Genomic DNA, 26,191 nt, shown 5'->3' with positions numbered 1-26,191 from the left:
CAGACACCCGTGTTCCAGTCAGATAGATACCAGGCTCACACAGCTGCTAGACACAGCCATGCCATCTCAGGGCACAGGACAATAGTTTATTATATGCAGAGGGTAGGCTAACACCCCTCTTACGGACAGAACACTGGACAACAGGCTGTTTAAGAAAGCGGGCAGAACAACCTCTTGTCTTTAAAGGGGGCAGAGAAACAGCCTCTGTCGTGGGCAGAGGGCAGGACAACCCCCCCTAATTATAGTTGGAGAGTAGGGCAACCCTTCTAACCAGGTAGAGGCAAGACCACAGCTCCTGTCAGAGGCACAGGGCCTGACACCACCTCCTGCAACAGGTGGGAGACAGAACAGACACTCCTGCCCAGGCACCCAGGTGCAGGCAGCAGACTGGCCGCGCCTTCTGTTATAGGCAGGAGGCGGGGACCTTGTCACAGCAGCAAACAGGTCAACAATCTCCCTTTCTTCAGGAGCCAGGCTGAGGGTGACACCCGTCAGAGGCTGAGGGCCAGGTCACCAGCATTATGAGGAACTCTAGGTGGCCCCTCTCAGGCCCAAGAGCTGGGCCTTGATCCCACCCGGCGGAAAGCATAAATATGTTGCCACCGCCTAAGCCTGCCCTGGGGGAGCGGGCTGGGGGAGGGGAGCCCACAGAGCATTGTTGGGGTTTGCGAGGCTGTGTGCACCTCAGCTGCAGAGGGAAGGGGGAGACAGGAAATGGGTGGGGGGAAGAGGAAGCCTGAGCTGGAAAGTCAGACAAAGAGGGTAACACAGAAACAAAAGCCGAGAAATACAAAAAAACAAAAAACCAAAAACCTACCGAATGACACAGGGCCCAGAGTCTCAGCTGCGGGCCCCAGCTCCCCTTGCTGTGAACCTGAGCACGTCACAGTCCATCTCTGGGCCTCAGAGCAACAGCAAGAACACCACTGGGGCTGGTAATAATACATAATAATGCACATTTATTGAGGGCTTACAGGGCATTATCTCACTTCAGAGGTATTCAACTACTTGTGGAGTGAGAATTAGCATTTCCATTTTAAAGACAAAGAAACAGATGCAGGGGTTAAGGGACCTCCTCAGAGTCTCATATCAATAGAAATCAGCGGTGGAGCTGCCACTGAACCCAGGTCTACCAGATCCTGCGTTCTTCAGCTGCCCATTGACCTAAGTCACCTTCCATGGGGGTGATTTAGAATTTTAAGTTCTTTTCCAGTTCTGATCTTGATAAGATAGAGCAACAGAAGTGGAGATGTGGGGAAGATGGGGATCCATCTGTCCATCTCCACCCCCAAGGTCAGCCTTCTCTCTGGCAGTAGAATCCCTGGTCCCAGCAACAAGTGACATACAGCCACCTTGGGCCTGAATGAATGACTGCAGAGACCTTGATGGGAAGCAGAGGTTTATTGAGAAGCCTGGGAGTCTGTGAACTCCTCCCCTTCCTCCACACCGTCCCCCCTCCCCTATCTGGGGCAGCAGGGGCAACAGGATGCAGGGGCTTTAAGCTCCCAGAGCTCTGAGCATCTCCCGGACTCTCCCCCAACCGGTTTCCAGGTGCTGGCTCCTCTGGGGCACCCCTCCTTTCCTTCTTCCCAGGTGGGCTGGGGAAGCGGGTGGCGAGGCAGGCACGCGGGTGCCCCTCAGCAGAGGGTGAAGCGCCGGGCGCTGATGTTCATGCGCGTGAGGCCCAGGTGCCGCAGTGGCGGGGCCAGGGCCAGGCCGGCTCCCGGCTCCAGCTCCAGCTCCATCTCGGCCTCGTTCAGCAGCTCTTGGTGCAGGTGACAGACTTGGTCCACCTTCAGCCGGTGCAGCTGGGCCCGCAGCCGAAGCAGCTGCCCTGCCAGCTGCCGATCCTGTGCCTGCATCTCCCGCTGCGGCCGAGAGGGGGCGTGAGCCTGCTGAACCTCCCATTTTCCCCTCCTGGTCAACACCCTGGGTCTCTGCACTGGCTATGTCCTCCCCACACCCTCACACCCCAGCTCTATCCATCCCATCTCATAGATCTTGCTCTAAAACCAAGATAAACAAATACAGGTACCTGGGGCCCAATCCTAAATCAACTAAATGGAATCTCCAATTTGGAGGCTGGACATTTTTATATTTGCACATATTGGATTGAACCACCTATTCAACACTGGCCTCTTATACAGCGTGGTCAGTACCTCCTTTGTATCTTTGGGGTATAGCAATTCCCAGAGTATGGGAGGCCATGCCTTCCCCAGCTATAACTGGTTGTCCCACAAGGGCAGACTCTGTCCCCTGAGCCACAGGACCACAAGGTCAGTAGATTGGATGGACTCCTTCTTCAGCAAGGCTCCCTGAATAAAACACTGGACAAGTCCATGCCTGGCTCCTCAGCCCTGTGACAAAGCCACAAGAGTGGGCATTTGCTAGAGGCAGGGTCATTCTCATCCCCTCCCCATACCCAGTGTCTTGTGCCCTAAGGACTGCCCTCAAGGCCCTCTGCAAGGCTGCCCTCCCCACCAGACTCACCAGCTCCCGTCGGAGCCACTCAAGGGCAGAGTCCATTGAGTCGAAGCCGCAAATGGTCCCAGGTCCCCCGGGCTCGGGTCTGGCTTGGGCCCTGCGCCAGGCCTGGCTCTGGACCTGGGCCGTCCACTCCAGATATGAGGGCCGCCGTGTCTGCAGCTGCAGCTTGGCCGTCAGCGCCTTTACAGAGTCCAGGCTCTCTTCTTCTTCATCCTCCTCATCTTCTTCACCCACTGCCTGGAATTTCAGTGGCTCCATGGACATGGTTGGGGATGAGGGACAGGGCAAGTCTGCAGCTCTGGGATTAAGGAAAGGCTGGCAATATTACCCAGGAAGAGATGGCAGAAGCTGAGGGTGAAAGAAATGTGCAGGGAGTGTGTGCTGGTGAATGTTCAAGGTGGGTCAGGGAGGCTTGAGTGTGTCGGGGTGGGTAGGTAGATGGGTGTGGGAGGCTGAGTGTGCAAGGGCTGGGATTTTCCTACACTGCTAACCCGGGAGCCACGTGATGCCTGTCCGGGCGGGGGCAGGAGAAGCCCTGCTCCTCTGACCCCTTGGATAAAATTTATTGTCTTTGCCCAGAAGGAGACACCCAGTTCCCAGAAAGGAAGTTGCTCCAGGATAAGAAAAGCATCATCCACACCAGAGTCTTGGCCCTCTTCCCGAGACCCAAGTTAAGGGATTGGGGAGGGGATAGGAGGCTGACAAGCTGCCCCCTGTCCTCACTTATGACACTGGCCCTTCAGCAAAGGAATAGGGTCCAGATCCCTGGCTCAGGAGTCAGGAGAACTGGGTTCTGGTGCTAGATCTGTGGGACCTTGGACAAGTCACTGACTCTCTGTTGGGACAGATCAATGATTTCAAGCTATATTCTAAGGAACTTTTGGTTCCCTTGGAAATCCCTCAAGGACTGTGTGCAGGGTAAGGGCACAGCTGTGGATGGGCTCCTAGACCTTCCTCTCCCTGCCCCTCCCAGGGCTTCAACCAGAACGGTTCCCTTTTTAAAACTTTGTATTGAAATATAACACACACAGAAAAATTTACATGTCATAAATACATGGCTTGCTGAATTCTCCCAAACTGAACACACTTATGTAAGTGGTACCTAGATCAAGCAAAGGAGTATTACTATCATCCAGGAAGCCTCTTTTGTGCTCCTGGCCTATCACAACTCTCCTAAGGGTAATGTAACCAAGCATAGGGCTCGCTCATGTGCCTGCAGCGCAAAAAGCCAAGCTCTGACAGGGTGTTTGCAGCAAAGTAAGGGTTTATTGCAGGGAGCCAAGCAGGGGAATAAAAGCCAAGCCTCAGCTCCACTCCAACTTGGTCTTTGAATGTTGGGTTTTTTTTAAAAAAGGGGAAGAAAAACAATTTTTTAATAAATAAAAAATAAAGTAAAAAAATAAAAAAGAGGAAGAACCGGACTTCCCTGGTGGTCCAGTGGTTAAGACTCCACGCTTCCACGGCAACAGGCACAGGTTCAGTCCCTGGTGGGGGAAGTTCTGCATGCCGCGTGGTGTGACCAAAAAAACCCCCAAAATAACAAAAAAAAAACCAGGGGAAGAACAAAGAGGCTGAGATTAGCCATCATCTTGTGACGTTTCTGTGACATTTCGTAATTGTTTCTGTGACATTTCTTTTTCTTTTTTCTTTTTTTTGCAGTACACGGGCCTCTCACTGTTGTGCAGAGCACAGGCTCCGGACACGCAGGCCCAGCGGCCATGGCTCACGGGCCCAGCCGCTCCGCGGAATGTGGGATCCTCCTGGACCGGGGCGCGAACCCATGTCCCCTGCATCGGCAGGCGGACTCTCAACCACTGCGCCACCAGGGAAGCCCCTGTGACATTTCTTAATCGTTGTTTCAGGAGTCAGAATGTCTCTGGTTTATGATTATCTGGCCAGGTGGTCCACAGCTAGGGGCTGATGAGCTGTTACCTCATCTTGTCTTAGAGAAACAACTTGAATTTGTATGTTAATGATGATATCTAGAATAGCAGTTTCAGTACATTAATGATGTTATTGACAGCAGCAATTTTAGACTTCTGACTCTGTGTTTGTTTGTTTCTGTTTTTTTGGCCATGCCACAAGGCACGTGGGATTTTAGTTCCCTACCAGTGATGGAACCCATGCTTCCTACAGTGGAAGTGTGGAGTCTTTTTTTTATTATTCTATTTAGTTTATTTTTGGCTGTGTTGGGTCTTCATTGCTGCGGGCACGGGATTTCTCTAGTTGTTGTGGTGTGCAGGCTTCTCATTGCAGTGGCTTCTCTTTGTTGTGGAGCACGGGCACTAGGCACGCGGGCTTCAGTAGTTGTGGTACGCGGGCTCTAGAGTGCAGGCTCAGCAGTTGTGGCGCACAGGCTTAGTTGCTCTGCAGCATGTGGGATCTTCCCAGACCAGGGCTCGAACCTGTGTCCCCTGAATTGGCAGGCAGATTCTTAACCACTGCGCCACCAGGGAAGCCTGGAAGCACAGAGTCTTAACCACTGGACCACCAGGGAAGTCCCTGACTCTGGTTGATTAGTGTTCATTTAGCACAGGATTGAAGTCAGAGGGAACATAAAAGAGAGTAAAGTTTTGGATAGAGAGATTAATCATAAACTCAGTAAGGAATCTTGGTTTTAGGGGGACTTGGTTTCAGTAATACTACCCTAATTTGACAGCATAGATTAGTTTTGCCTTTTTGTATACTTTCTAGTGGTTCTCAATCTTTTTTTTTTTTTTTTTTAATTTATTTTTGGCTGCATTGTGTCTTTGTTGCTGCACGTGGGCTTTCTCTAGTGCGGTGAGCCAGGGCTACTCTTCATTGCGGTGCGCAGGCTTCCCATTGCGGTGGCTTCTCTGTTGCAGAGCATGGGCTCTAGGTGCATGGGCTTCAGTAGTTGTGGCACATGGGCTCAGTAGGTGTGGCTTGAGGGCCCTAGAGCGCAGGCTCAGTAGTTGTGGTGCATGGGCTTAGTTGCTCCACGGCATGTGGGATCTTCCTGGACCAGGGCTCGAACCCGTGTCCCCTGTGTTGTCTGGCGGATTCTTAACCACTGCTCCACCAGGGAAGTCCTGGTTTTCAATCTTTAGCATGGATCAGAATCATCTGGAAAACTTGTTAAAATAGATTGCCCCATTCCCAAAGCTTCAGATTCAGTATGTTTGAGGTAGGGCCCAATAATTTGCATTTCTAACGGATTTCCATCCCAGCTGATGCTGCTGGACTGGAATATTATAATTTATACTCTTTTATGTCTGGTTCCTTTCATAGAGCAGTTCCAACTTTATGTTATATTATGGGGGGGGCACCTATGATTCCATTATTTGATGGAAGGCTTTTGCACACACACAGAAGCCTGGAACCTAGTAGACCAGAAGGCTCTTTAAAGGCGGGAATACATCTTATTTTTCTTAGTAATCAGCACTTAACACAGTATAGTCATCAGTGTTTAAGAAATAAAAGAGTACTTGGATGGATGGGTCCTCCAGCAAATAGACTTAAACTCTAGTAATTTACCAGCTTAAGTGTGTCTCTTGCCAGACTGAAAACCCTGTGAACAGAACTTTCCTCAGCCATTCTTGGGTCCCAACACCCAGTGTAGGGCCCAGCTCAGTGTACAGGCAATTCATGTTTGGGCAAAGGATGGAGTGATGAGGGATGGAGCTCCTCAGGGCAGAACTATACCAGAAGTGGCCCCCATAGAGGGTGCCCTCAGGCAGGGACTTCCAGGTGTGGTGGGGGAGGGGTGCCTGCTACACAGCTGCTTGCATTTAAGGTGCACCAAGGGATTTCCCCCACCCAGCCTCCGATGTAGGGGAGGATGCAGACAGTCCCCAGTTTCACACCCACCCTTTCCACCCCTTCCACCAGGGTACAGGAGAAGAGACGGTATTTTTCTTTATTTTTTTTTAATCGGTGAGAGTGCCAGCACCCCACAGTTAAAAAAACCAAAAATGTGAGTGCCTCCTGCGGCCCAGGCAGGAGGTAAAGGGCTTAAACAAGAATATTCTCCCCATTTCACAGATGGTGAAATTGAGGTTTCCTTAACAGGTTCTAACCCCGGGGTCTTCACTAAGAAGTGCTGGAAATAGGAGCGGGAAATTCCTGTGAAACTGTGCGATTCCTTTCTCCAAGGGGCCTCCTTAACTAACAGCTGTCCTGCCGGCGTCACCAGCTGCCCAGCCAGTTCCTGTCCCTTTCGGAGCCCGCGCTCACCCCGCCTGACGCTCCTAGAGTCTGTCCTTCTGCCGGGTCCCAGGCCCACCGCTGGAGGAATGGAGTTCTCGGAGCTGATCCGTACGGGCCAGGCCCAAGCCGAGCTCCTGCGGAGCCCGGAGATGCCCCCGCTGCGCGGCACGCTTTGCGTCACCGGCCACCACCTGCTGCTGTCGCCAGGACCCCAGGCGACTCCAGACCTGTGGCTGCTGCTGTTGCGTAGTGTCGACTCCATCGAGAAGCGGTGAGACGTGGCGGGGACATCCCCGTAGTCTGGGAACGCATGGCTCCGCAGGGAGAGGGGGAAGGGCAAGCGCAGTTGGAGCTGGTGCCCCCCCTGCATAACGTACAATCCTAAGAAACTCCTTTCTCCTCCCCTCTGGTAGAGGTCAGGGGACATTAAGCCTAAGTTTATCCATCCCCAGGTTCGCGGGTGACGCCGGCACCATCACGCTGCGCTGTAAGGACCTGCGAGTGCTGCAGCTGGACATAGAGGGCGTGGAAGCAACGCTGGACATCGCCCGCTCCATTGAGGTACGCCAGGGTTGCACCAGGGGCACTTAAGCTACCCTATCCCGTAACAAGGGGACTCAGCATCCAGTGTTATCGCGGATGCAGGGTGTTCTGGAGTGCGTGGAGAGGCGGGAGCTGCGGAGCGGAGGGCTGGATTCCGACCTTTCCCAGATCCCTTGCCTTCGTTCCCCAGGCGCTGTCCTCCCTGGAATCGGTCATCACCTCCTTTCCGTTCTTCTACCGTCCCAAGGGCTTGAGATTGGGCGAAGCCTGGCACTTCCACCCACGCGAACGCTACTACAAGCGAATAGCTCGCGAGGTCGGCGCAGTCGTGGGGGCCTGGGGATGTGGGAGAGCCGGGTCTGGAAGGGGCGCGGGGACAGGGCACTCACTGTGTGCCCTAGACCTGGTCTTCGCCCCCTCCCTGTGCCGCAGACCAGAGCGTGGCGGCTGAGCGAGACGAACGAGGACTTCAGCTTGTGCCCCAGTTACCCCCGCGCGGTAATCGTGCCTCGCGCCGTGGACGACGATGCTCTGGCGCGCAGCGCCCGCTTCCGCCAGGGAGGCTGTTCCCTGTGCTCAGCTACTACCACGCTCCCAGCGGAACCGTGAGCCCCACCCCTCCCCAGAGCCCGCCGCTAGGACCCTCTGCGTCCCTCTTGGCTCTTCTCTACACTGGCCGGCCTGTTGGTTGCCTGGCTTCGGCCCGGGCTCCAGCCCTATTCTGGCCCCGCCCACTCAGCTCAACCCTGCCTTAATTGATTCTGACCCCGCCCCTCTCCCTGGTTTCCGAGTCTCGCCAATCTCTGGCCCCACCTCCGGCTGGTCTGGGCCCACTGAAGCCTTGTCCCTCTTTTGTCAACCCATGACCCGCCCACGTTCTACCCAGCGGGTTCCTTCACCCTCTGGCCACAACCCACTCAGACCCGGTCCGACGCTCCCAGGGCTCCTGGGCTACCCCCCCACCCCACGCCCCATACAGCTCTAGACCCGCTCCAGTGTGTAAACCCGGCCTAGGGATCCCCTGAGCGAAGTCCCTGAACCGGGGCCTGGTGGGTACAGTTTCCGAGCTGAGTCCCTGTCCGCAGGTGCTCCTACGTTCCAGCCAGCCCCTGACCGGGCCCCAGAAGCGGCGTTGCGCTGAGGACGAGGAGCTGCTGCGAGCTGTGCTGGCGGAGGCTCGCCCGGGGGCCCGGGGCTTCATCGTGGACATGCGCTCGGCCCAGGCCGCCAAACAGGACCTCATGACTGGCGGCGGCACCGAGGCCAAGGCCGCCTAGCCGGGCTGGAAACGGCTGCACCGGCCCCTGGAGAGGTAAGGGGCCTTCCCATCCTCTCCTAGGTTCTTTCGTGCAGGACTCTTCATGGATGGGGGCAGGGGGAGGGCTGTCTTGTAGGAACTTCCAGGACTGTTAGGTCTTTCCTGGTAGCCATCCTGCCAGGTGGGCATGTCCCCACTGACAGAGCTCATTCCTCTCTAGGCACCCCAACTCTGCCTGGGTAGAAAAAGCACTTCTTTACATTGAACTGAAATTTCTCTTCCAGGAACAACCTCACCATATACACACACACACACACACACACACACACACACACACTGCACTGGTCCCAGCCCTGCCCTTGAGGGCTGTACCCGCACAGTTGTTATCTGCTCCCTCTGTCTCCAGGTGCTGGTAGAACCAAGAGAAGGTCCTGAGGGACTTTTGTGCTTTGAGATTGGACTGCTCCCCTATCCAGAATATAAAACTCTGTTTATTCATTGATTCGGCCAACATTGACCCAGCACAGAGGCTGAGATGGTGGCCAGCCCAGACATGGTTGGAAGATCAGCAGTAAATGGGCAATTAGAATTCAGTGTGATAAGTAGCAGCACAGAAGAGGCGCCCCTCTGTTAGAATAGGTCATCCTAAGAAAGCTTCCCTGAGAACAGGTGAAGGCACTGCAGGTGTGCAGGAGCAGGGAGCCTAGTCATTTGTTCTGTTTTGGAACTGCAAGCACTTCGGTGAGGTGGGAGTGAGGAGTGTGAGGTGGAGGCAGGGAGAGATGGAGGTAGAGAGGCTAAAGGGGTGATGGGCCAGAGCAAAGGTCTTGAATGCCATGATTATGAGCTCAGAGCTTATCCTAAAGGCAGTGGGGAGCCACTGAAGGCTTTTAAACAAGCCTGAAAAAGTCTCAATTAGACTTTCTGGCAGGAGGTTACTGGTGATCTAGAGCATAACAGGTCCTGGGAAGTAGGAGCAGATACCAGAATCTCAGGAGTATCATGTTTCTCTTGTTAGACTGGTTCTCCCCAGGGGGTACTGTGTTGCTCCCATCAGACTAGGGTACTGTGACACCTTCATCAAATTGGGGTTTCCCAGGGCATTCTGTTTCTCCAGGGGCTATGTGACCCCTCCCCAGGCATTGCTATGCTTCCCCAACAGACTAGGTCTCCCCAAAGGGTCTTGGGTCTCCTCAAGTTTGGGGAAACATTTCCATCAGATTAGGTGGGCTCTCCAAGGGGCCCTGTGTCCCTCTTGTCAGAGGGGCTCCTCTGAGGGCTCTATGTCTCCCTCACTGGTCTGGAGCATTTGTTCCTAGGCTATGCTCACCAGAGCTTGGGCTGGAGAAGGGATGACCAGACTCCCACTTGTGCAGGGGGCGGCCCCTACAGGAGAGCTTCGTGTGCCTGATGGAAGCCTGTGGGGACCCGGAGCAGAGCATGGACCGCTGGCTTAGTCGACTAGATGGCTGCCGCTGGCTGTCACATGTGAAGGAGGCACTAAGCACAGCCTGCCTAGCAGCCCAGGGCATGGGTGGTAAGCCCCGCCCCCCACCCCGCCCTACAAGAAAGAGAAGAGGGCAGGGTGGGCAGGGCTCTCAATGTCTGGGCACAAAACCACATCTCAGTAAGCAAATACAGGTTTCAAATGGGTCCTTTCTATTCCTGGCCTGGCTACCCCAAGCAGGGAAGGACAGGCCACTGTTGATAAGCCCTGGGCCCACAGGGAAGGGGCCTGCATCCTGGTGCATGGGGCCGAAGGCACGGACAGCACCCTGCTAGTGACTTCACTGGCCCAACTCATCCTAGACCCCTTGAGCCGAACCATGGCTGGATTCCAGGAACTGATAGAGCGAGAGTGGATCCAGGTAAGTGGCCGCCCAGCCCAGCCCTAACCCTCCATCCAGAATCTGTACTTCCTTGTGCCCATCGCTCTGCCCCCTCCCTAGGCCGGCCACCGCTTCCAGCTGCGCTGTGCTCATTCGGCCTTCTCCCACACCCGCCCCAAGCACGAGGCACCCATCTTTCTCCTCTTCCTGGACTGCGTGTGGCAGCTGGGCCGCCAGTTCCCGCTGTCGCTGGAGTTTGGGGAGGGGATACTGTTGGCGCTGTTTGATCACTCCTATGCCTCCCCTTTCGGCACCTTCCTCTGCAACAGTGAAAAGGAGTTGAGCTAAGGGAGTGTCAAGGTGGGTCAGAGGGCAGGCACAGGACAGGGGTGGGTACCTGCTGCATTGGCAGCCTACTTTCTTAGAAGACATCTTCAGGAATTTGCTGGGGGACCGTGGTTAGGACTTGGTGCTTTCACTGCTGGGGCCCGGTTCGATCCCTGGTTGGGGAACTAAGATCCCGCAAGCTGCAAGGCGCAGCCAAAAAAAAAAAAGACATCTTTCCCTTTCAAACGAGTTTCTCTCTTAGAAAAACTCGGAGCATCCTCTCCTCTCCTACCTCCAGAGCTCACACTTACCCCTAACTTCTGCAAAGCCCGAAATAAATGGGTCCATGGCCAATCCTTCAGACCTACCCCCCACTCTGTCCATAGCCAAGAACAAGTGCACTCCTAGCTTAAAAACAAAGACTGAAGGGGAAAGTTGCTGCCAAAGTCATTTCTGGGGCTCTCTACCACTTTGCAGGGTTGATTCTAGTGAAGCAATAGAGTAGAGGTTGAATGCTGAGTCAAATTGTTTGGGCTCAAATTCTGGCTTCACCGCTCACCTGCTGGGCGATCAAAAGCAACCCTGAATCTGTTTCATCAGTAGCAAGCAAAGAATCATAATAGTCACAATAGCCTAGAGGTGGGGTGGGGGCATGTGTGAGGACTGGCTGAGTTAAAGTGTGGAAAGCACACAGTGGGCACACGAGTGGTAGTCATTTTTATTATTTGGTTGGCTTGTTGCATATGCAGCCAATGAGCTCCCATTAGCCATCTTTCTCTCATCAGACTGAGATGATGGGAGGGAGGGTTCACTGCTCATATTTAGTTACCTTTTGTTGCCCAGTGGCCTCCTCTCCACCATGTTGTCTTTACTAACTGCTTATCATCCAGGTTAGAAACATTTTTACCTCCCTTTCCCCCATCCTTCACATTTACCTTTTCTTCTAAGAATTTATTTTTTTTAATATTTGGTTGCACCAGGTCTTAGTTGCAGCTCGCCGGCTCCTTAGTTGTGGCATGCGAACTCTTAGTTGTGGCATGTATGTGGGATCTAGTTCCCTGACCAGGGATCGAACCTGGGCCCCTTGCATTGAGAGCACGGAGTCCTAACCATTGCGCCACCAGGGAAGTCCCTCTACTAAGAATTTCTTAGCTTAGTCCTTTCCTGTCCAAGGCCCCTCCTACTACCCTAATCCAGACTTTCCTTTCCAAGTGGACCACTGGAACAGCTTCCTCACTGCTCTTATTATCTCCACTTTCATCCTTTTTTTTAAACTCATCAGTCTAGACCTATCAATATTCACCTTGGGCCCTTTCCCACTTTCTTGCTTTTGCTCCTGCAGTTCCCCCTAAGTATTTCCATGTTTTTGCACACCTGGTGAACTGTTGCTGATAGACCCAGCTCAAATGGCACACTCTTAATTAGCCTTCCCTGATCCTTTCAAAGCAAAGCTAAGCAGAACTCCTTAAGAACTAGGACTTTGTCTTATTCCTGCTTTATTGTAGTGCCCAGTTCAGGATCTGACTGGCTACTGTCATCTGTGGGAGAGGGTATCACTGCCCTGGGGGAGCTGTCAACCTACTAACCAGTGCCCTCACCTGGAGTCCCAGAGGGCAGAGCTGAGTCTGGAAGCTTTCTCTCTCACTCCCTCCAGATGCCTGTGTGAAGTGAGAACTCGAACACACTCCTTGTGGTCTGGGCTCAATCAGCCAAAAGAGCAACGAAAACTCCGGAACCCACTCTACGTCCCCAATCCCTTGGCCATCTGGCCCTCTGTGGAGCCCCAGAGCCTGCGACTGTGGCAAGGTGACCCCCTCTCCCTCCTCCTCCCTGGGGGAGTTCTCTCCTCTGCTCAGCTTCCTTACCTGTCCTCCTCCTCTTCCTCAGGCCTGTTTCTGTGCTGGACCCATCCACCTGAGCCTTCAGAGGTAGCATGGGAGAAGGTGTGGCAAATAGCAACAGATCAGAAGACAGAAGGCTCTCAGCCAACAGATTCAGCCTCTGAGCCCCAACCCTAAGTACTGGTCCTTGGATGGTGGTTGAGATGTTCCTGAAACTTCTCCAGGCCCCTCAGCACCTTTGGACCTTGAATGACGGTGCCTGCAACCCAGCCTAGCCCATAATACTGAAGTTCCAGGTTTGAAGTGTCCAAAGTGTAGGGAGAAGGTCCAAATAATAAAGGTATCCATGATTGGTATGAGCTTGCTGGGGCATCACTGAGAAGGGAAAGTGTTGAAACTGATGAAATTTCTGACCAGAAACCATTTATTTCCAAACTAATTTATTTCTCAGAGTCCAAAGCCTTCTGTGAACCTGGCCCATATGGAGATCCAGCGTGTGCGTGTGCGTGTGTGTGTGTGTGTGTGTGTGTGTGTGTGGTGTGCAGTGGAGATCTGGCGTGTGTGTGTGGTGTGCTGTGGTGTGTGTGTGCAGTGGAAGCTCGGAGTCCTAATCACTGGATAGCCAGGGAATTCCCAGAGATCTGGCTTCTTAAGCCTCAAACTCAAATTCAAAGTACTGTGGGTCGAAGTAGTGGATGCGGACATAACCATCTTCTCCGCCGCTGCTGTAGCTGGAAAGAGACAGGCAGGGCCCGGTCAGAGGCCTGCCCTGGGGGAGGCAGGCCTAGCGGGCAGGGCATGGGAAAGGGGCAGAGGCAGGCAGACCAGGGCTGAGCTCAGCTCCCTTCACTGGGCCCTACCTCTTGCCATCAGGATGGAAGGCAACACTGTTGATAGGTCCAAAGTGACCCTTGATTCTTCCAAACTCTTCTTCAAAGGCCAAGTGGAAGAACCTGGAGGAGAGAGCGGGGTGGGAAGTGACAGTTCATTCATTTTCCATCTCCTTCCAAAACATGTCGAGAGGTACCACTCCCCAAACACAAACTGTAAAGTGGGGAAACTGGGAAAAGGGGAAATGAATGTGAACAGAACAAGACAAAGTTGGGGGAAGATTGGACCCAAATGTCTTCCTTACTATGTGCTGGGCAGTGCTCTAAGAGCTTAACAACTATTAAGTCATTTATTTTATTTTATTTTATTTTTTTTTGCAGTACGCGGGCCTCTCACTGTCGTGGCCTCTCCCGCTGCGGAGCACAGGCTCCGGAGGCACAGTCTCAGCAGCGCTCCGCGCGGCATGTAGAATCTTCCCGCACCGGGGCACGAACCCGTGTCCCCTGCATCAGCAGGCGGACTCTCAACCACGCCACCAGGGAAGCCCAAGTCATTTATTTAATCTGCACAGTTTTATGAGGTAAGTATACTATCATTGTCTTCATTATACAGTCAAGGGTAATTGGGCACAGAGAACTACAGTGATGTGTAGAGCTTCAGAGTGAGCCCAAGAGTTCATGCTCTTAACTGCTGTATTATACACTTGTCACAGGAGGGCCACAAATCTGGCTGCACTTCCTAGCAGCCAATGAATTAAGGGCAGTCTCTTTAGTTTTATGGTTTGTGTCCATCATGAAAGACATTTCATGAAGTTTCAGTTTGGAAGAGCTCCTTCCCCCTTTACCTGGCCTCGAACTTGCCAATCCTGGTGGAAGTGGTGGTTACATCCATTGCTTCCTGACCACCGCCCAGCACCACCTGAAGGGAAGAAGAAACTCTAGACAGGCCCAAAGGGCAGGCAAATCCATTTTCTGTTTTTTCCCCCCACCCCATAAGCCTTTAATTATCTCCCACATCAGATTAGGAATATATTAAGGGTAAGGAACAAACATCCTTCAGCCACCTCCTACCCTGTCCCCTGGGGCTTCCCAATCATTCAGCCTTGTTGCTGCTCTGAGAATCTCCTCTCTGCCTGACACCATTTTCCCCCAGAGATCTTTTCTTAATTGCTAGACAAACTAGATCCTGGAAACATTCTGAGGCTTTAGCAAGAAACTCGGGTGGGGTCCCTTACGTGGTCATAGTTGGGAGAGAGGGCAGCTGAGTTGACGGGACGTTCTGTCCGGAAAGTCTTCTGGTGTTCAAGGGTTGTGGAGTCAAAGAGCTAGAGAAGGCAGGGGAGAAATCTGTAAAAGGAGCCTTCCTTCTTGGGGGGAAGTCGAGAGCCAGGCTGGAGGGTGGAATCAGCCCCACCAGACCCCTTGCCCAGGCTCACCTTGGCTGTGTTGTCCTTGGATGCAGTGACAAACATGGTCATGTCCCTGGATAACTGGATGTCATTGATCTGCCGGGAGTGCTCCTTAATAGTCACCAATACCTCCCCAGACTGCAAAAGAAAGAAGAGTGAGGCTCTGACCAACCTGATCCTCACTACCCCACTGCTCAGCCAGGGTTCTGGACTGTTTCTTGTTCCATGAAGGGGAGGGGTCTGGGCTGGGGCTGCCTCAGTGTCCCCTGAATCAACATTTACTCCCACTCCCAAGCCCAACCTGGCCCAAGTGTGCAGGTTTTGTAAACACTGCTAGTTTACCTAGGAAAACACACACTTATGGTGACAAATCTACAGACCTATTAATTAATCATCATGTAACAGTAGAGAAGTTTCCGTTTAATCCTTCCAACAAATATTTACTGAATGGCTACTATTTGCCAAGCATTGTCCTAAGCACTTAGCGACACCTATTTCCTTTAGTCCTCACAACGATCCTATGACGTACGTATTTTAACAGAAATTTTAAAAGGAATAAACTAAGCTTCAGAGAGGTGATGTGACTGGAGATCCTAAAGCCAGTCAGAGGCAGAATCCACTCGCATCTCCTTCCCTCGTAGGGTCTTGGTCACAGTTCACGAGGACCACTGCTCGTCCATCCTTTTCTTAGGTCTTTTCAAAAGGCCGTCTCATCTCCTGATTTCCCTTCCCACTAAAAGAACCTGCTAGACTACGTAGTACAGAGTTTTAGAGTCTGCCCTTAAAAGTACTTCTCGGGGCTTCCCTGGTGGCTCAGTGGTTGAGAGTCCGCCTGCCGATGCAGGGGACATGGATTCGTGCCCTGGTCTGGGAAGATCCCACATGCCGCGGAGCGGTTGGGCCCCTGAGCCATGGCCGCTGAGCCTGCGCATCCGGAGCCTGTGCTCCTGTGCTCCGCAACAGGAGAGGCCACAACAGTGAGAGGCCCGCATACCGCAAAAAAAAAAAAAAAAAAGTACTTCTCTGTAGGAGTTCCCTGGCAGTCCAGTGGTTAGGATTCTGCACTTTCACTGCCAAGGGCCCGGGTTCAATCCCTGGGCAGGGAACTAAGATCCTGCAAGCCAAGCAGCGTGGCCAAAAACAAACAAACAAAACTTCTCTGTGCCTCAATTTCTCTATCTAGAAAACAAGATTATTAAAAGCCCTGAGGGCGGACTTCCCTGGTGGCCCAGTGGTTAAGAAACTGCCGGCCAATGCAGGGGACACGGTTCGAGCCCTAGTCCAGGAAGATCCCACATGCCTTGGAGCAACTAAGCTTGTGCGCCACAACTACCGAGCCTGCGCTCTAGAGCCCGCGAGCCACAATTAATGAGCCCACGTGCCACAACTAATGAAGCCCAAGCGCCTAGAGCCCGTGCTCCACAACAAAGAGGAGCCACCGCAATGAGAAGCCCGCGCACCACAACAAAGAGTAGCCCCCACTCTCCACAGGTAGAGAAAGCCCATGCGCAGCAACGAAGACCCGATGCAGCCAAAAATAAATAAATAAAATTAATTAAAAAAAAAAAAAAGCCCCCGGGGTAATTCCCTGGAGGTCCAGTGAATGACAGGCACCTGGCCTGTGCTCTGTAAACATTTGTTGGATGATTAAAAGGCCTCAAGCATTAGGCCTCAAACAGAGACCCTCAGAAAACTGTCATTTCCTTTCCTGAGTTACTTTCACCTATTCTGAGGGAAGAGTGTATTTCTGTCTCCTCCATTAATTTGGACACATGGTAGGGACGTATCTGGCTCTTACATTTCAGGGAGCAAGTACCAGCTTTGCAGTCAGGCCTACCTGGGGGCACAGATCAGCTCACTGTTTGCTATCGTCAAGCATTATTTATGTCTTTGCCCTTGGTTCCCATTCCCTTCCTGCAGGTAGGCCTGGTACTTTAGTGGACCACAGTCAGTGCTTGTTGAGTGACTGACTAACCTTTATGGTATTATAGTCCAGTATTCTTCAGAAACCCAGGCACCCACATCTGAAATCCGAGACAGCCTGGACTTTACCCTTTGCTCTTGTGGGTCCATCTCATCAGTCACCTCTGAACGTCTCCTGACTGTCAGGTAGTCCACATTCCCATGACTACTGCCTAGTTTATGTCCATTCTCCAAACTAGCCTGCGAGAGCTTTCTAAAGAGAAAACCTGATCATCCATAACCATTTGAAAATTACCTCCTGCCTAAGGGAAAATTACAACTCCTTTGTCTCCTGACCCGCAAACTATCTAGTCCTGGTTCCTCTCTTCCGGCTTGAAGCTCCATTTATTCTTCACAGATTAATGTACATGCCACCTCCTCTGTGACAGAGGGCACTTTCTGTACTTGGCTGAGACCTCTGTGGTGGCAAAACTCACAATCTGACCCACGTGCTAGCTGTTTGCCAGTCTGTCTCCCCCGGGGCAGGGCCCATGTCTGATTCACTTCTTTGTCCTCAGAGGCTAGGATGGGGCCTGGCACTCAGTAGTGGCAGAAGAATGCTTAACCGTGATCATTAGTAACATATCCTGAGTACTCTGTGACAAGCTTTTCAAACACCTGATGTCATCTGATCCTTGAAACACCTTACAGATAATAGGCTCCGTGAAGTTATGTAATACTTCCAAGATCACATAATGAGAAAGGGGTGAAATCTGTATGTGAATCCAGCCCTCTTAACCACTGGGCTTATCCTGCCTCTCATAGAGAATCATTCTGATGGGCTTAGGCCTCACCCACCCCCTTACCTTGGCACTATACTGGTTGAGCTCTCCGCCCTCATGGCCTGCAATGATGCACTCGCCAAGAGGTCCCCAAACAGCACTGGTGATCTTGGAGTCGTTGCACGGGATCTTCATGTAGGGCTCGTTGTTGTCTGTGTGGGGCAGCAGATGTCAGGCCCTGGGCTCTGGAGTCGAGCCCTTCACCTCAACTCTAGTCCTGAGCCCCAGCACCGGCTCACCAATCTGGCTCGGATCCCGCAGGTCGAAGAAGCTCACGAAGCACTGGTAGCCCATCTGCTTGTCCGTGGAGAACATGATGATGTTGCCCCCGAAGTCAAAGCCACAGGTCCGGACTGCTGAATTGGTCTTGAGTAGGGCCAGCTGCTTCCCTGGAGATAGGCAGAGTGTGGGCTAGCCCTTGCCCACTGCAGGGAGGACTCTCTCTACACTTGCCTATTGGGATTTCCCTCGTGGCACAGTGGATAAGACTCCGCACTCCCAATGCAGGGAGCCGGGGTTCTATCCCTGGTCAGGGAACTAGATCCCACATGCATGCTGCAACTAAGAGTTCATATGCCACAACTAAGGAGCCCACGTCCTGCAACTAAGGAGCTGGTGCAACCAAATAAATATTTTTTAAAAGCAAAACAAACAAAAAAATACACTTGCCTATCGTCACGTTGCACTGTTTCTCCTGCACTACTGACTCTAGTGCCCTCCCCCACTTTTTCCCTCACTGCTGTGCTTTGGCTCAAGTCTTTTAACTTCTCCCCACAGTCCCTCCTCAGACACCTGCCACTGTGGCACTCACAGTGGACTGCATTCTATCTGTCTCTGCCTCAGAATGCACTCTTCCACAGCAAAGTCCTGCTCTAATTTCTCTGTGTGTCCCCAGTGCCCAGTAAAGACCTGGGAGATCTGGATTACCAGTAAACATTTACTAAATGGAGCAGCTTAATAGGCTCCCCTGTCTTCTGTCTGTTCCTCCAATGCTCCCCACTGCTATCTGGGCTTGCTAAACACGCTCTTCCCTGCTCAGGGACCTCCATGGCATGCCAAATCCTACAGAACAAAGCCACGCTCCCGAGTTTGCATTCAAGGCCTGTTCTGGCCCTTGCCTGCCTCAGCTTCCCCACTGCTGTCTATTTCATCCCCCAAGAAGCAGGAACTCCCGCCAGATCAGATGGCTTGGATATGATACTTGCCCTGCTTTCATTCCTGCATGTTCCAGAGCGATGACCTCTTTCTCATCCTTCAAGCCCCAGCTCATATGACATTTACTTTGGGAAACCTTCCCAGGCTGTTCCCACCCCCATTCCAGGCATTCAGTTGCCCACCTCCAGCCTTCCACAGTGCTCTTTGCTTCCTCTAACATGGCTTATGTCTCACCGTATGCCTCTTTTCTCCTCTGTCTTCTTTATTTTCTTGTCTGTCTCTTTTTCCCTAGACTAAGAACCATCTCTGGATTTATCTCTATTTACCCAGAATCTGTAGGTCCTCACTGTTTGCTGTAAAAGTGAAGGATTCAGGCTTACCTGTTTCACAGTCCCAGAGACGACAGCTGTTGTCAGCTGAGCCGGTGAGGACATGCTTGGTGTCCCCTGAAGAGGGTGTTAAGAAGCATGACAGAGTTCACCTGAGCCCTTGTCCTCCTGGAAGGCCAACTGAATCACCTCCCTGTTCAGCACCAGAGAGCCTTCCTTCTTCTCTCATCCTAACCTCCTCATCCAGAACTGGAACTTGTCCTAAATGCTCCCCCAACCAATGAACAGACCAAGGAGGCAGGCAGCATCATTCTCTAGACCCACAAGAGCAACCCAAACTCCCACCTCCAAGTCAGCAGCCTCTCCATTGCTGGCAGACCCTGGGAGCACAGACTCAGCAAAGACAAGGATACAGTCAGCGTCCACACACCACACAGCTCCGGTATGGCCCATATAGGTGCCCAGCCTCTCACCATTCACAGAGTACCATACATTGACAATCTGGAGGTGTCAATGACAATATGACAGGGTGATAGGCATCTCAGGTAGAGCAACGGCCTCCTATTTTGCCCCAGGAGCCCCCAGCAGCCTCTACCTAGGCCAGATTCTGCCCTCTCCTGCTCATCTCTTGGGAAACAGCAGGTTGCTGGTAAAAAGACCAACTCCTGGATTCTCCTCCTTCCCACAGGTAAGCAGCAAGGGAGTCAGGAGGCTTGCAAAAAGTCTCCATTTGCCACTATACCGGCCCTTTCCCAGACCCCTAAACCCTCAGAAAAATAAAAGGTCAAGTCAGGTGCGAGCCTAGCAAAACATTAGCTTTGGTGTTCTGTCCAAATGGGAGCAGTTGGTAGTAGGGAAGCCTGGGTTCCCATCCCTGCTCTGCTACTATCTCACTGTATTATCTCAAAATTAAGTGCTTCTCCCCTCTGAACTTCAGTTTCCCATCTGTAAAATGGTCAGGACAGTAATGCCTTCTTCAAAGGGTAGCTCCAATAAAATACTGTCTAAGGAATTTAAAATATAAGTGACTAACATTAATTAGGCACTCACACACACTAAGCTCCTTACTTGAATAATCTCATTAATCTTAAAGACAACCCCAGAAAGAAGCACTATTACTACCCATATTTTGTAAGAAGGGACACTTTTAAGTTTATAAAGATTAAACCACATGCTCAAAGTCACACTGCTAGTGAACGCAGCACTCAGGATTCAAATCAGGTCTGTTTGGTTTCAGAGCCCTCACTTTCAGGCACTCGAGTTAACTTCCTCCATATGGAGGTGCCTCAAAAGGCAGTACTGTGAGGGGCTGTCTGCAGTCAGTAAGCGGCAGGAAAGGGCTGACTGAAATGATACCAGGGACATCTTCATTAAGGCCTCTGTGTCCCTCGCCACCCAAGGATCAACTTTCCCTTTCTTCAGGTGGTCTGTTCCCCTATCCTTGTAGAACAGTTTTGTTCTTCCCCAGAATGGTCTCCTCTCCGCTCCCTGAGCAAGCTGACCCTCGTCCCCCTTCCCCTTCCACAAGGTCCCTTGCTTTTCTTCTCCCCGGCTAGTCCTTCCTTCTACCAACAACTGAGTCCTTTCCCACCTCTCCAGGTTTAATGTTCTCGCCCTCCTAATCCCGGGATGGTCTCTCCCTACTTCTCAGAATGGGGCGCTCTTTGGGTTCTCTCTCACGGCAAAACTGGCCTATCCACCCTTCGCCCCGGCAGAATGAACTCGCCCCCTCCCGGGCCCCCTCCGCACTGTCCCGTCGGCTCGCCCTCCGGCCGACGCTCACCGGGTCCTTGGCCACCGTGAAGAGGAGGTCTCCCTCGCGGTTGTACTTAATCTGCGTAATGGACCGCTCATGGCCCTGCAGCAGGATCGGCTTCTGTGGGGACAGGACGGGAGTGTCAGCGCCCAGAATCGGCCCCGGCCCGGACCCCCAGGGCAACAACTCTAACTCAGGGGAACCCACCATGCCGGCGGTGACGCGAGGAAAAGAGCAACGCGAGCAGAACCGGAAGAGGCTTTGGCACCACTTCCGGATTACGGGTCTCCGCCCCTTCGTTCCCGGAAGTGGAGAGGAGCGGCGTTGCCATGGCGGCGACCCTGGGTAGGCGGGCCCCGCCCCTCCCCAGGCTTCCAGACTCCCACCCGGAATTCATTCCTACTCCACCTCCATCACCTAACCCCGACCACTGCTGCAACCCCGAACCTGGGCTCCTGGATCCACCTCCCCGGCCTCCCGGGGTCTGTCCTACCCGCCAATCACACCCGGGGCGTTGGAGAGCAAAGAAGGGCTGTAGGGGCGGCGGGCTGGGGATGGGAGGCCGGAGGAGGGCTGGGGCCGTGCCGTGGGGCGGCGCGGCGGGGGAGGGAGTGTCACTCGCATCTCCATCCAGGGCAGGTGCTGGCTCTGGTGCTGGTGGCCGCTCTGTGGGGTGGCACACAGCCGCTGCTGAAGCGGGCCTCCTCGCACCTGCAGCAGGTTCATGAGCGGACCTGGGCCCGGCAGTTGCTGCAGGAGACGAAGACCCTCTTCTTGAATACTGAGGTGCGTCGGTGAATGACCCCTTTCTCGGGCGTAGCCGCTAAGAATTTGGTCTCTGGAGTCAAACAGGTCAGGGTCAGAATCTGCATTCCACCACTTACTCGCTAGAAGCTCTTGGATGAATTCCTTGTCTGCCTTGAGCCTCAGTTTCCTCATCTGTAAGATGAGGGAATAATGTAACCATCTCATGGGGCAGTTGTGAGTATTAAGTGAGGTGAGGCACATAAAGCACTTAGCATTGGGCCTAGTACATAATTAGGGCCCAAATCTATGATGTTTTGAGCTGCTATTATTAATATTTTATTATGGTGATCCCTCCAGCAGACCTTTCCGGAGGGAGGGCTTAGGGCTCAAATTGGCCCTGGGGAGGCAGGATATGGAGAACTACCTCTGAGCCCAACGCTGCCAGTCTAGGCTAGTGGGAAAGACAAGACATAGACACAACCGTCTCTTAGGGCTAAGGGCTTTGAGAGAGGTACAGATAAGTGCTGCGTGAGTTCACAGGAGGGAGGCTGGAGCTAGGGGACCAGGGGAGGGCTTCTTGGAGAGAGTAACACTGGCATTCAGGGACTTGCAGAATGGGGAGGATAGGAACCAGCAGGGCTGAGGGGGAGGGCATTCAGGGCAAAGGCATGGAATTCACTCAGTGACGTTCCCTCTGCCCTGGAAGGGTTCTTTTCAGAGGGCTTAGGCCCTAGGCCCTTATAGCTACCCCTCCCTCCGAGGAAAGGCATATCTCAAAGCTCAGAGAAGGCAGCACTGCTCAGTTAAGCAATCACACTGACTGCAGTTTTCCTCTGTTTCCAGTACCTGCTGCCCTTTTCCCTCAACCAGTGTGGCTCCCTTCTCTACTACCTCACCTTGGCAAAAACAGGTAGGTCTCTGGGTTAGAACTACTATGCTTAGTGGTGGAGGCCACCCAGAGAGTCACTGTGGGGAGGGTGTCTAAAACACCTTGTTGCCATGAGTGAGGGAGAGCCCCCTGTCCCTGGTTTCCGAGTTGCACCCTCTTCTCTGGGCAGTAGGGCACAGTGGGCTGGTTATGAGTATGCTGCCAGGCACGAGAGTTGGTCTCGTGCAGTGGCAGAGGAAGAAAGAAGGTTCATTTTGCTGTGCCAAGAGCTGGCTTTGACACTCTTGCTTCCACTGCTTGCTACCTGCCTAACCTTGAGCAAGTCCCTTATTTGAACCTTGATTTTTTACAACTGGCTTCATAACACTGAGAGCATTAAATTCAGTGTATGAAAAGCGTTTGGCAGAGTTCCTGGTGCGCACTGTACCAGGAGGAGCTCAATAAACATAAATTGCCTTTCCCCCACTGTTGTTGACTGCCCTCTACTGCGTCAGATACTGTTCTAGTTTTCACATTTAAAAAAATTCTCATCTCAACCCTATGAAGTAGGCATGATTGTCTCCACCTAGGAGATGAAGTTACAGAACTTTGGGCAACTTACTGCATCTCTCCTTAAGTCCCACTGCATGTCCGTGCAGAAGGACTTGAAGCCACATATTACTAAAGTTTATGCTCTTGAACTTTGCTATGAGAATTTCGCCTCTCCTGGAGTCTCACCTAGGCCCCCCAGAGACTTGACAGAAGTTTGGGTCCCAGGTAGCCCTGGGAAACCCCTCAGAGGCCATAGGAGGGTGAGCGGATAGGCCGACCTCCAGACCTGCCACATCAGCTTCAACTAGAGTCACTCCGCTTTCATCTGTCTTATATTTTGGGCTTCTCATAAGACTTCATTTAAAGGAAAGTTTGAAAGCCTCTGGCACTCCCTGCTGCCCAGAATGCTGAGCCCTCTGGTCAGCTGACTGCAGTTAGCCATTTACCAAGTTTTGAGCAAATTGGAATTTTAGGATCCTATTATCTCACTACCTACTCTGTATCCTTTAATGCCCACCCATTCTAATAATCAGAACAGTGGTCTCTGTTTATTAAGGATACATTCAGCCAAGGATATACACACGTTATCATATTTCATCTCACAACCCTGTTGTGAGGTGACATTGTTATCCTGCTATCACTGTTGTTCATGTAGGGCACAGGCTCAGAGTGTTTGAATGACCTAACCAAGGTGACATAGGGAAACCTGGGTCAGCCTCACTCCAGTGCCCTTGCTCTTCCCTTGTACCATGCTGCTTCCCTCCCCAATCTACTGTTGCAAACCAGACTTTAGCAGCCACTGCACTCGATGTAAAGTGTGAAAGCTTAAGGAAGGAGCTCTGAGTAGGTAGCTGTTGTGTCAGTTTCTTGGATGGCTAATGCCAGCCTCGGTGGGGCCTCGCAGGGGCTGAGGAGCTGCACGGTTCTCTCCTCCGCTACCTGAAGCCGGTGAGGCCCGGGAGGGCTGGGAAAGAGTGTGCTGAGAAGCCAACATGCACAGTCTGCCTGGCAGTTATGAGTCTTGTAAACTAGTAACTCAGCTTCTGATTTCGTTTTTTGTTTTGTTTTTTTGTATGTAAGAACTCTTAACGTAAAATCTATCTTCTTAAAAAGCTATAGGTGTACAAAATTTAAGTGTCATAAATTTTAAGTTAACAGTGTTCTTAACTCCATTAGTCTTCTTGAAGTTTGTTTCTTGCAAGTCAGTCCCTCGGGGCTTCAAAACTAAGGAACAGACCCTGGACTGTGGTGACCTCTACTTAAGGCCCAGCCTTGTGGGGCCTGTCCTGTACCTGGCTTCCTACCGCTGTACCTTTTTTCTCTTCTGTAATTCCCTAAGACCCAAGTCTGAGCTGAAACAGAAACAAAATGTGCTTCACCTGCAGTTTTGGTTTGTCCTTATCCATCTAAATAGATTCAATAAGGGCACAGGCTTTGGAGTCAGGCAGACCTTGGTTTAAATCCTCAATTTGCCTCAATTTATGTGATGTCTTTGAGCCTCTGATTCTTTTATCTATGCGGAATGATGCTAATGCTCTTCCTGCAGTGTTTTTGTGAAGATTAGTGAGATGTGTGCACAAAGCACCCGGCACATAATGTATACTTGATAAATGTGTTTGGTGTTAATAGCTACTGCATCCTATGGGTTTTGGGTACTTGTCTGTCCAGATGTCCTTGAGATCTCAGAAGTTCTCTTTGAGTGCAAAGATCTCATCCTTACCAGCAAACCAAGGTGGTCCCAGACCTTATAGTTCAGGTCTTCATGCTGGAATCCTGAGGGAGCACTGAATTTAGAGTCAGGAGACCTGAGTTGGAATCCTGAGCTTTGCTGTGACTTCATCTGGAAAATGGGGTCATGAGATACCCTTTTTAAAAGACTGTCTTGATGATGCAGTGAAAGTGTTTTGTGCCTAGAAAGACTTTTTTTTTTTTTTGCATCTCAGAGATTCTTTTCCTTCTGATCACTCAGATCTGACCCTAGCTGTGCCCATCAGTAACTCTCTGGCCATCATCTTTACACTGATTGTTGGGAAGGTCCTTGGAGAAGATATTGGTGGAAAACGTAAGTCTGGTCACTGCAAGTTTGGGGAGCCACTACTTGGGCTTTGACACCCCTGGGTTAGTTTTTTCCAGAGCCATCTCCCTTGGCTCGGTGAGGAGAGGAGCTTCCCCGATCCTGCCCCTTTCTTCTGCAGCTCCACTGCTTCCTTGTGGCCATCAGAGTTTCCTTCCCCTGGGTAGTCTGGGGACAGACCCTGTCTGAGCCCTTCCCTCAGCCCGGCACCAGCTCCTACTGACATGGCTGGTCTCAGAGCCTCTCAATTTCTGCCCATCATCCCAGGAGCATTCGCAGGCATGGTGCTTACCGTGGCAGGAATTACACTCTGCATCACAAGCTCAGTGACCAAGACCCAGGGGCAACCATCTACGCCTTGAGTGGACCAAGGCCACCCTCCGGCTCTGCTGTCTCCAGGACGCCCCTGGGCCACGAGGTAGAGGCAGTGAGCATGTGGACTTAGCCCTCCCACCCCCCTCCACTCCCCAGCCTCAGCTTCCTCATCTCTTGGGATAATAGCTACCTCATGGATCATAACAAGAGAACAAAAGTGAAAGGGTTTTGTAACTTCCACGTGCTGTTCACCTGCTGCTCGGATTTAGCACAAGAGGCTTCACACGCACCCTCACCCTCAGCGACCTTTCTGTCCCAGCAGCACACTTCCTGCTGTCATGTCAGGCCCCAGGCCCCAGGCCTGCCACTGTTCCCGTGCCTGACCCAGACTATCCCAGCAGCTGGTTGGTGGACCGCAGAACTCCAGCCGCAAGAAGAGAGCCAGCTACAGTCTTTGAGCCAGAAATGCAAACAGGAGGGCTCCAGGGCTCAGCCTTGGCTGGCTGAGGAGGGAACTGAGGGGAAGGTGCATAAGAACAGCAGACGTTGGGGAGAGGAGTTCGCTGTTAGCCTTGCCTGTCCCTCCTGTGAGGTGGGTGCCGGCCCCTCTCAAACAGATCGACATCTATGGGCCCCCGTACTGCCAGACCCCAACGTATGGAGCAATGCCAGGTGAGCGGAAGTCTGTAATAAATGTGTAGTAGACAGATGGAGGTTGGTAAGTATTCTTTTATTGGGACGACCCGCTCCCCAGTTTGTGTTCTTTCCCTGAAGCTCCATTGGCTACTCATCTCTCTGGCCAGAGAACCTCATAAGGAAATGGCCTCTGTGGCTGGGCTGCTCTGCTCGGAGCGGAAAGGAGGCTGGGCTGTGGGTTTAGGGGCAGAAGAGGGACTGAGGGGCTGCAGCGCACCCTGTGAGCCCAGGGGAGGCCCTGGCTCCTCGAGAACCGGCCGC

General features: G+C 52.4%; 4 protein-coding genes across 4 annotated transcripts; 2 read left to right on the top strand and 2 right to left on the bottom strand.

Moving 5' to 3' along the window:
- Positions 1–1,386: 1,386 nt before the first annotated feature.
- FAM167B (family with sequence similarity 167 member B) lies at positions 1,387–2,972 on the bottom strand. Its single transcript, XM_065896344.1, has 2 exons — positions 2,491–2,972; positions 1,387–1,868 (listed from the first exon to the last, which is right to left on the bottom strand). Exons 1-2 carry the CDS (start codon positions 2,749–2,751, stop codon positions 1,638–1,640), a joined length of 492 nt encoding a protein of 163 aa, XP_065752416.1. The 5' UTR covers positions 2,752–2,972; the 3' UTR covers positions 1,387–1,637.
- Positions 2,973–6,743: 3,771 nt separating this feature from the next.
- LOC136125287 (myotubularin-related protein 9-like) lies at positions 6,744–12,632 on the top strand. Its single transcript, XM_065880018.1, is given in 11 exon segments — positions 6,744–6,928; positions 7,110–7,218; positions 7,391–7,516; positions 7,633–7,762; positions 7,765–7,805; positions 8,286–8,512; positions 9,835–9,992; positions 10,181–10,326; positions 10,408–10,625; positions 12,269–12,420; positions 12,502–12,632. Coding segments are annotated over 11 exon segments (1,623 nt in total).
- Positions 12,633–13,045: 413 nt separating this feature from the next.
- EIF3I (eukaryotic translation initiation factor 3 subunit I) lies at positions 13,046–20,930 on the bottom strand. The gene is made up of 11 exons (XM_065880019.1): positions 20,886–20,930; positions 20,706–20,798; positions 19,336–19,423; positions 18,974–19,039; positions 17,678–17,827; positions 17,463–17,590; positions 14,722–14,832; positions 14,521–14,610; positions 14,131–14,204; positions 13,316–13,408; positions 13,046–13,186 (listed from the first exon to the last, which is right to left on the bottom strand). The coding sequence occupies exons 1-11, from the start codon at positions 20,886–20,888 to the stop codon at positions 13,105–13,107; spliced, it is 978 nt and encodes a 325-aa protein (XP_065736091.1). The 5' UTR covers positions 20,889–20,930; the 3' UTR covers positions 13,046–13,104.
- A 77-nt stretch (positions 20,931–21,007) lies between these two features.
- TMEM234 (transmembrane protein 234) lies at positions 21,008–25,108 on the top strand. The gene is made up of 5 exons (XM_065896044.1): positions 21,008–21,023; positions 21,313–21,464; positions 22,269–22,335; positions 24,815–24,907; positions 25,041–25,108. The coding sequence occupies exons 1-5, from the start codon at positions 21,008–21,010 to the stop codon at positions 25,106–25,108; spliced, it is 396 nt and encodes a 131-aa protein (XP_065752116.1).
- Positions 25,109–26,191: the final 1,083 nt, after the last annotated feature.

Source organism: Phocoena phocoena, chromosome 1 (genome assembly GCF_963924675.1).
Source record: "Phocoena phocoena chromosome 1, mPhoPho1.1, whole genome shotgun sequence".
NCBI lineage: Eukaryota > Metazoa > Chordata > Mammalia > Artiodactyla > Phocoenidae > Phocoena > Phocoena phocoena.
This window is presented reverse-complemented; position numbering and strand designations above follow the sequence as displayed.

Excerpts from the sequence above, each read along its gene's own strand:
- EIF3I (XM_065880019.1), bottom strand. Across the intron at positions 19,424-20,705 it reads TCACGGTGGCCAAGGACCCG|ATTGTCAATGTATGGTACTC; the intron begins GTGAGCGTCGGC and ends TGACACCTCCAG. Across the intron at positions 13,409-14,130 it reads ATTGGCAAGTTCGAGGCCAG|GTTCTTCCACTTGGCCTTTG; the intron begins GTAAAGGGGGAA and ends TCTCTCCTCCAG.
- FAM167B (XM_065896344.1), bottom strand. The coding sequence starts at position 2,751 with ATGTCCATGGAGCCACTGAAATTCCAGGCAGTGGGTGAAGAAGATGAG. Across the intron at positions 1,869-2,490 it reads AGTGGCTCCGACGGGAGCTG|CGGGAGATGCAGGCACAGGA; the intron begins GTGAGTCTGGTG and ends TCTCGGCCGCAG.
- TMEM234 (XM_065896044.1), top strand. Across the intron at positions 21,465-22,268 it reads CCCTCTTCTTGAATACTGAG|TACCTGCTGCCCTTTTCCCT; the intron begins GTGCGTCGGTGA and ends CTCTGTTTCCAG. Across the intron at positions 24,908-25,040 it reads AGAAGATATTGGTGGAAAAC|CTCCACTGCTTCCTTGTGGC; the intron begins GTAAGTCTGGTC and ends TTTCTTCTGCAG.